The following is a 9260-nucleotide window of genomic DNA, read 5'->3' on the forward strand; positions in this document are numbered from 1 at the left end:
GTTACCCTAAATCGTATAAATCGCCAAATGCGGCCAACTCAGACGTCAGCCGAATGACTTACAACTCACCCTCATCCCAACAGTCACATGTAGACACAAAGCTAACCACAACCAAACCGTGACACTGGCTCCTGACCCTAATCTGAGTAACTGCCTGAAGCAATAGTCCTAATCCTAACTGACACCCTCTGGCTCTTTACTATATCCCGATTTATTATTAACATGAACTCTACCCTTAGACATCACCCTCACTGTGACTTGCCACCGCCACCACCTTAACGAAAAGGCTACACAGTCACAGACACTAAACTTAGACACGAATTCTATCTCTTTTCACCGCTAATTTCTATAAAAATGTACAACCTCAGCCTGAACAATAATAAACGGAAGGCGAGGAGAGTCCGTGTATGACAAGGTTATTACAGATATATATTATCTGTGATCGGGGATGGAAACTGCTGTAAATGGAGCTCTCTAGAGACACCGGGACTCCGACGTTTCACACTCAGGGGTTTTTGCACAGCTCCCCGCCGGCAGGGCTCACTGTGTCTCTCAGCGCGCAGTAATAGACGGCAGAGTCGCTCGCTTGGCTGGAGGTTTTCCTCAGGTGGAAGGACGACGAGTCTTTCTGTAAATCAGCAGAGAACCCGCGCCGGCGTTTCTCATCCTCCTCGTCCTGTGCCTCGTACTGGGTCAGCAGGAGGCGAGGGGCTTCGTTTGGGAACTGGACGTACCAGAAGAGGTATGGGGTCCCAGTCAAGCTATAGGTGCAGTTGATGAATACGGAGTCCCCTTCCCGGACAGTCACAGTGCCGGCAGACTGCGAGACCGAGTTTGCATTCGCCTGCTCTGCAAAAGGAAAAAAACAGTGTAGATTGAGCAGGCCTGAGGTGCTCAGGACAATCAATTGGAGTTATGTTCTCGAGCCCTCATCTACCTGGGGTCGGGGTCCAAACTCTCTTTAGATTCCTTGAAAATCTCAGTGAAGGAGAACAGACATGGCCGTGCTCCCAAAAGGAAGTCCTGCCAAGGGACCTCTCTCTTTTCACACCCAAAAGTCACCGACCTTCCCCCCGAAAAAATGCTTCTTTGCTTTTTGTCAAGGTTAAACATAAAGAAGGTTAAACATAAAGTCAGAGGACAGACACAAGGAGAGAAGGAATCCTGGGTCGTTCGCAGTCTGCCTTGTGAGTTTCTGTTCTTTAGCTCTCATTTTCGGATCCTGCTCCAGTGTCCCGTCAACCCACATGGGCATTCGCAGCGTGAATGTTTAGAATAGAATAGAATAGAATAGAATAGAATAGAATAGAGCAAACCTCTTGTACTGTATTATAAAATGGAAAATAAAAACGGGGAATAGAATCGCACTCACTCAAAATACAGACTGCGATCAATAGCGAAGCAGTGCACAGAGCCATTTTCACCGGAGTATTTGGGGATTTAAACATTCAGTTGAAATCAAGCTTTTCCCGAACAATACCCTCGGAGAGGAATCGGTGCTCAGTGCGGTGGACTAAAGCCGTCTTGGGGTTTGGTGCCTTTAACACCACTGTGACTTCCAGTCGTCTGCTTACTCGCGTGAATTACATGGGAGGTGTCTCTGCCAGACGAACAATTGCCCTTGACCTCGCTCTGCCAATCCCCAGGGGGAAGGAGCAGGAGGCTGGGGCTGGAGCCAACAGCCGAGGGCCAGAGGATGTAACCTGCGCGGCTGGAGCGACACCGCCGCCTTGTGGGGAGACGCGTGGGCTGGAGGGGCTGGAGAACCTCTGCTTGAAGGTCTCCTGTCGCTCCTATCCGTGTTGAAATGGCACCGGGAACATTTAGGAGGGATTACCAAGGCTCCCGCCCCCGCCTCTCCCTCTCTCTCATTTTGTTTTGTTCATTAATAGAGGGAACTGAAGCCTCCAATTGACAGGGCCTGAAGGAAATTCTCATGAGAAGCATAAAGGTCGCTTGCTGGAATTCATAACGTCAGACTTTACCAAACTCGGGGCACTGGTGGGAAGGATCATTTGGGAGTTGAGTCTGATGAGAAAAGGAGTCCAGGAGACTAGACTGGGCTTTACGGATGCTCTTTTAAGGCTGCAGGAGCAAGCTATCCCAATGAGGTAAAAGAATGGGAAGTGTGAGCGGAGAAAATCCCGGATAGGCAGCCACCTCTTCAAAGGAGTTGAAATTCAGAAAGAAATCCAATACACAAATAGAAGCTTGGCATAGAGAACAGTATAACAGTATGGCAGAATATGGCATTCAAGAAGAAATTTAGGATGAAAAAAGCTCATTACCCTGCACTGGCATACAAGGAAACCTCATGAAACACATCGTTTACTTGTAAATGCCTGCCAAAAGAAGCATCTGCCCAGTAATAGAACTCAGCTCTGAGCTTGCTTAAAAGTAACCAACACTGCAGGTGATTGGAAAACACTTGGCTCAGATTGGGTAAGCATACTGATATGAACCTTTTGTGTGTGAAGTGGGGAGTTTTAAATAATTGGCAGGTGCTCCTCCAGAAGGAAACAGCACTGGACCTAAAGGTACTTTAATACCAGGGATACCAGGATGATACCAGGAGGGCCAGGTCCATCCCTGACACCGCCCCCAACCTTGATGTCCAAAATGATATATTTGAGTTGCAGGAGGGGGTCAGAGCCAAAGGCGTCAACCATGGACCTGCTCCCTGGCAACAGCTGCCAGGTCGTGTGTGAGCAAATCTTCTGAAAGGGCCTACAGAAAGACCACAGGGACTTGAATTAGCAAGTAGCCCACTGCATATACCCAATGAAGGCTATGAGACACAGAGGAAGGCAGAGAAGCCAGTCCTACTGCCCCAGGGAAACCTGCCCAAGGAAAGTAGAAACTACTTCTGTGGTTCTGCCCCTGCCAATGAGGTGTGGAAGCAAGTAAATGAGCTCTGCTGGGTGATGATAGTTGTCAAAATCATGATTATAGGGGCAGTACTGTATGAGCACCTGACCAAACAAAAGTGGTTCCCATCAGTTCACTTTGATCGGTTTGTCTCGTGTCAGGAGTGCCCCGTGGAAGAACAGAAACTTACTGATATACTGACACACAAAGCTCTCAGTTGAGAACTGTGTTAAAATGGGACTGAGGAAGCAGCAGACATACTACCTACCAGAAGACAGTAGAAGAGGATGGTGAAGAGATGGCAAAGATCATCTAGCAGAAGAGCCACTAACACAGACTGTTTAAAGACACCACCCCCACAGCCTCTCGCTTGGGGAAGAAAGCAGGGGACGATGAGGAAGAAGTTGAGGAAAGCAAAGAAGAAAACGGATTGGGTGATGAAGACAGTGCCAGTGATAACGGAGACAATGACAGCGACATAAAATAACAAATGAAGGCTAGAGAGTAAAGAAAGGAAGAGAGGAACAGTGGGATTGCAATGGTGATTGTCGCAGGGCACCTCAGTGCCTGCTCCTAGGGAGTAGAAACTGCCAGGGAGAGAGAGCCCTGGCAGAACATAACCACAGCTGTGGGTTGCCCTGGCAACTAATGAGGGTCAGCTGGCCGGAAGGGGGCAGGGCTGGGCCCTCATAAAGCCCGGGGCTGAGGCCAGGCTGGCAGTTCCCTCCCAGCAGCCAGAGGGGCAGGAGCTAGGAGGTGAGAATTGCAGGAACCACTCTAGTTGGGTGAAGGATGGCAGCTCTGAGAGGATTGAGCACTATGGTTTAGCCTGGTGGCTTGGAGTTAAGTTGTTACAGCCAGAGAGCGTTATGTTTGAGTTATAGCCAGGAGGCTCGAGTTTATGTTCAGCTTAGATACTACACCGGTGGTTTGGGTGAGGCTATAGGGGTTGGAGGAGGCCTCATAAAGGGCCCCCCGGGAGTGTGGGGGCCCCAGCACCTGAGGAGGGTGCAGTGTTCTCATAGGGACCTACAGAGGGTGGGACCCTAGCGCCAGTGAGGGTGCAGTATTTGCAAAAGGGGAACCCCAGTGGTATGGGGACCCTGGTGCCAGTGAAGGTGCAGCACCAGTGCAGGCGCAGCTTGCAGTGAGGAGCACAACCAGTGGGTTGAGGATGGGGAACATAGACCCTGGGTTGTGTGTGGGGTATGTAGACCCCAGCCCTGGAGAGGGGTGGCTTTGAGAAGCCCCAGCGCAGGTATGACGAGCCCCAGAAAGGGGGAGCGCACTCTAGAGGAGCCCAGCGTGAGCTCAACAAGTCCCTGAGAAAGGGGGGGGACTATTGAGAAGCCCAAGGTGGGCACGGTGAGCCCTGAAGAGGGGGAGCGCCATATTGAGAAGCCCAAGACGGGGGTAGTGAGCACGGCTGTAGGCTAGTGCGGCAACAGCTCAGATAGGGGCAGGGTGCTGCGGTGGACCCTGACGGAAGGGGTTAGTAGTATGATGCCCCAGGAGAAAGGCAAGGTGCTGCGGTGGTCCCCGGAGAAAGGGGATAGCAGTGCGGTGAGCTGGGATCAGAGAGGGTAGCCGTGCGGTTGGCCTAAAGGACTGGAGACCCGCTAGAGGGTCCCTGAGCGGGACAACACTTTTAGAGACGGCCCAGAGTGGGCTCGACGAGAGTCCTAGTGAGGGGCTGTGTATTAAAGAGAGCCCAGGAGTGGGCTAGACTACCGGGGAGGCCCAGGAGTGGGCTAGATTACAGAGGAGGCCCGGGACAACGGGTGTGTAATGTGACAGACCAATGTCCAGCACATCAGCGAGGCTTGAGGCATGGTATTAGGGGTGGTAGGAGCCATGCATGGCCCATAAGGCTAGGGTGCCCAAGGCACCCAGGGGTGCAGGATAAGACCCGCTAGGGGCCCAGGAGTGTACGTGCCCAAGGAGATGCAAGGCAGCTTCCCTATTATATTTACCAGCAAGACATGGCGGGCGAGAATTTGAGGGTGCCCTTGGGCCGACTTGTCATGGTGAGGGGGCCGCAAACATTGAAAGAGGAGTCCTACAGAGGTTGTAGAATCTCCATCCTTGGAAATTTTAAACACAGATTTCGACAGACTCTTGGTTGGGAGAGTTGTGTTAGGGGTGTTCCTTTCTCCAGCAGGGGGCTGGACTAGATGAGCTTGTGCGGTCCTTTCCAGCCCTATTTTCTTATGATCCTATGATTGTACCCCGCACAGCTTCGTGACACGTCAGTTAAATAACCCTCAGAGCCCTCGGAAGGCAGGTGCCCTTGGAATCACGTCCCTGTGATTCCTGATTTAATTACAGATGTTAGAAATGAATGTCCTAGCCCTAACTTCACACTGGTCTCAAGTGCTTTTCTTTAAATTAGATATGCAGTTTCCAGTAACTGTATTCCTAATGGCTAATTGTTACCTATTTTAAGATCCCAGCAAACCACTTTCTACCTGTAAACTATCCCGGAGACCAGCATTAATACCCCTGATGAATAACCATAATTTATTGATAAACCTAAACACAAATGTAACGCCTCATTCTTGCCAGAAGCCCTAAAACACCCTCTCCTTGTTAATCATAATATATTTATACTTTATCCTAATCGCACCCATAAACCTAGATCTAAACAGTCAGAACCCCCTTACTGGTAACTGGAATCATCCTAACCCAGTTCTAACCTTAATGATAATCTCTAATCCTCACTCTTATTGTCACACCGAATCAGGATCACCCCAATTCTAGTCAGGGCTCTATACCTAACCGCAACCATGGCGAACTGCTCTAACTCTAATATCTGTCCTGACTCGCACCCCAGCTTATGCCCTTAACACGAGATTTTAATGCGTCGGGAATCAGGGAAAGGTGAAAACGAAAGTGGGGAAAACAGTAGTTCTGAAACAAAAGTGAATTGTGTATGCTATAAATAAAGAGGTGGGGAAAATGTGTTGAAGGCAAATAAAAAGAAGGAAAATACGAGACCACAGGGAAAGATTGAGTAAAATATGAGGACGTATTATAAATGTTGAAAGTGTCCCAAGAACCTGTTTGAGAAAAGAGCAAAATGTATTGTCATGGACTGAATTGATGATTATGCATAAAGAGGATCTGGTGATCTAATTGTGAAGAAATTGTGATGGAGAAAGGAGACGGGAAGTTCCCACGATTGTGTCATGCATTATTGATTCATGTATGATATTGTTTATTGTGAGATATTGACAAAAGGAGGCGGTGTGTAGAGAGAAATATATATTTTATATTTTCTTACTGAAAAAAAAAAATTGTCGAGGTCTGCGGAGAACTCACGCCCGCCTTTCTCCTTTTCCTCTTCCAGGTCTTTATACTGGGTCAGCAGAAGGCGAGGGGGGTCGCCTGGGAGCTGCCGGTACCAGAAGAGCTCGGGGACCCCCGAGTACTTGTAGGTGCAGTTGATAAACACGGGGTGCCCTCATGCACGGCGACGGCCCCTCCTGTCTGCCTTACTGACTGCGCAGAGCTCCCCGCTGAAAGGAGAAGAAATGAGGTCATTTCCCAGGCCGGAGGCCGTAACAGTGCCTGAGGTGTCCGGGCGGAGCACGGATTCGAGGTCCTACCCCTGTGACTTGCTTGGAAAACCTCAGCTCCAGGTGCCCGGGTACTGGTCTTCCCCGTCTTTTCCGAGGTGCGGAGGGTTTAACCCACCCAGCCTGATTTTCCCCTTGTCCTGCACACCTGGGGCAGAGAATAAAGAAAAGTGGCCGAAGGAAATAGGCACCTAAATCCCCCTCGAATTTGCAGGCAGGCAGGTACTTCCCCGCCGGCCGCAGACAAGTGCGGGTCTCCCCCGAGGGGTGAAATAGCATCAGCTTCTTGCTTTCAGGGCAGCCGAGCGCAGACGCAGCCCGACCGGAGGCTGCGGACTAACCCGCGCTACCTCAGCCTGGCCCTTACCACCGCTCCAGCGGACTCTGCGAACCAGCTAAAGCGCAGCGGACTTTGCACTCACTGACATCGAGAAGCGCCACGAGCACGGCGGTGCCAAGGAAACGCATCTCGTCCCCGTACCGTCCTGGGGCCGCGCTTGCCCCGCTTCCACAATGACCCACAAGCAGGAGGAGCCTTAGTTCTCCCCGTTATAGCTGTAAAGAGAAAACCGAGAAGAGCTGTCCCTTCACAGCTGCGGTGTGGGCCGGGACTTGCTTCTCCCCACAGCAGCGTTTCGCAGCGGCCACGTCCTTGTCTGCAGATCCGGGGTAAACCTCCCTGGGGATGTCAGACGGGAGGGCGCCAGGCAGGGAGCGGTGAAGCGAGTGCACAGCCGTTCTGAATCTGCGTTGCTCGGGGGCTGGGCGGCACCAGAGGATTCTCCTCCCCAATCTTCTTGGTGACAGCTCTTCAGCCTCAGCTCCTGGGGGCGCCAGGCCAGGGCCCTGCCAATAGCCCTTCAGGGAAAGCCAATGCCTGCAGCTCAGCACCGGCCGGGTCCACCAGAGCGCACCGGCTTGTGCTGCCGCAGCCCGCGGCGGCACTCCCGGAACCGCAGGGGAAGCCCCGCGGCAGGAGCCCGCTCCGCTACTAGTGCGGCAGCCCCGGGGGAAGGGGCAGAAGGCGGCGCAACTCGGCTGTGCCGGGAATCTCAGCTATTTATCCCGAAACTTTTCAAGGGGGGTTATTTATTTCAGCTGAAAGAGGAACGTGCTGATACCGCGGGCAACGGATCCATCCGCAGGAGCATTGGCAGTAGCTTCACAGACTTAAGGAAAGGACGGAGTTGTGGTGCACACATCTGCCTGTCTTCCAGCCCTATGTGCACCCATCTCTTCACCTACCTAAGATGCTCAGTACATCGGGGCCCGAGGGAAGATGGCTGTCATGTCCATTAACCTAACTTCCCCCCCCCGCCGCCCGCGCCCCGCCTCCACCCTGCAAAAATAGAAGTCGGCGCCTCCTGCTGTCTGTATCTCCATGGTCCCTCGGAAATTATGGCGTTAGTCTACCGCCAGATATCATGGGGACATTAAGTCCTTTCTCGGAGTCTTCCCTTGAACTCTGCTTCCTATTTTCGTCAGAACGGGCTGGTTTCTGTCCCTGACCAATCGCACCGGCGCCGGCTGCATCATTACCACCCCACTCCTTCATGTATTCATTTGCTTTCACTGAATCCACATCTTCGATCCGTCCAGACCAGACTCATAGGTCCTCTTGCAGTAAGCCCTCATCGCTTCCTCCGCTCTCCCCGCAGCGCCTGCTCCGCCCCGCCTCCGCCGCGGGTTCTTGTGCGGGGCAGGCTCAGGCTGTCGCACCGTGTCGCTCCGAGCGCAGTAATACACGGCCGCGTCCCCCCGCCCGGCTCGGCGGAGCGCCAGGACGCTGGCCCGTCTGTCGGCGGAGATGTGCAGAGCGCCCTCCGGGGCGGTGGAAGGGACGGTGCCCTTGTACCCGGACACAATGAACTGGAGGCCGCGGCCCGGGAACTGCCGGTACCAAAATATGTTCTCACTCATCTCGATTGAAGAGTGGGTGCAGGTCAGGTTGAGCGAAGCTCCCTCCGGCGCTTCTGCCGAGGGCGGCTGCAGGATTTGAGCTGTGCCCGCGGCACCTGGGAACAAACCAGGAGATGGATGGATGGACTGGGCTGGACATTCCCAGCTGGCCTGAATTTCCTCACCTCTACCCCGCGTCCAGCTCAGTTTCGTCAAACGATAACCGGCATGGAAAGAGCTAGGGGTGCAAGTAGAGGGGCTGCAGATGGACAGACGTGCACAGACAGAACAAGCAGCAGAAAGAAAGAGGGAGTGTGACTGGGGACCACCGGAGATAGCGGACGGGCTGGAGGGGAGCGCGAGAGAGAGACCAGACAATCTGACCCCAGCACTGTTTCCTGCCTAGGCAGAGGGTCGGACTCCATGATCTATTTAGGCCCCTTCCGACGCTAGGCTCTATGAGTGTATGAATGCGCCCCCCGACTCACTCAGGACCGCCAGCAGCACAAGGACGGAGCCCGGCGCTGCGCCCATCCTGGCGGGGAGGATCTCGGAGTCTCTGCACCGAGCGGAACTTTTACTCCGCCCGCGAGAAAACCGGAGACAAAAATCTTCCTCTTTCTGCAGCCGCAGACACAGGTCACCGCTGGCAGCCGAGGGAGCAGATTAGCTCGCCCATATGGGCAGGTGACAGCGCCTGCTGGGGACAAGCGCAGGAACCCGTCTGCTGCTTTTCTCCGCCCTGAGCTGAATGCCCCAGGCTCCTGTCGGGTCCCCGTGGCTCTCCCCAGTGTGTGAGCGAGGCAGATGCGGGAGGAGACCCGACAACGCGACTCCCCGAAACACTGGGGTTGGAGGCAGCGATGTGCCAGCGCGGGGCGATCCGGCCTGTGCTGCAGCGCCTCCTGGCGGTGA

The 9260-nt window shown here is 53.3% G+C and overlaps 1 long non-coding RNA gene and 1 gene segment (V, D, J or C); both read right to left on the reverse strand.

The window, feature by feature from the left end:
- Positions 1-505: 505 nt before the first annotated feature.
- On the reverse strand, positions 506-8981 carry LOC109283158 (T cell receptor alpha variable 9-2-like). The segment is given in 2 exon segments: positions 506-849; positions 8834-8981. Coding segments are annotated over 2 exon segments (390 nt in total).
- Positions 6120-7734, reverse strand: LOC132251350 (uncharacterized). Its single transcript, XR_009463322.1, has 2 exons — positions 6477-7734; positions 6120-6386 (listed from the first exon to the last, which is right to left on the reverse strand). It is a non-coding gene; the product is annotated as an uncharacterized LOC132251350 (long non-coding RNA).
- Positions 8982-9260: the final 279 nt, after the last annotated feature.

This window comes from Alligator mississippiensis, chromosome 7 (genome assembly GCF_030867095.1).
Source record: "Alligator mississippiensis isolate rAllMis1 chromosome 7, rAllMis1, whole genome shotgun sequence".
Taxonomy (NCBI): domain Eukaryota; kingdom Metazoa; phylum Chordata; order Crocodylia; family Alligatoridae; genus Alligator; species Alligator mississippiensis.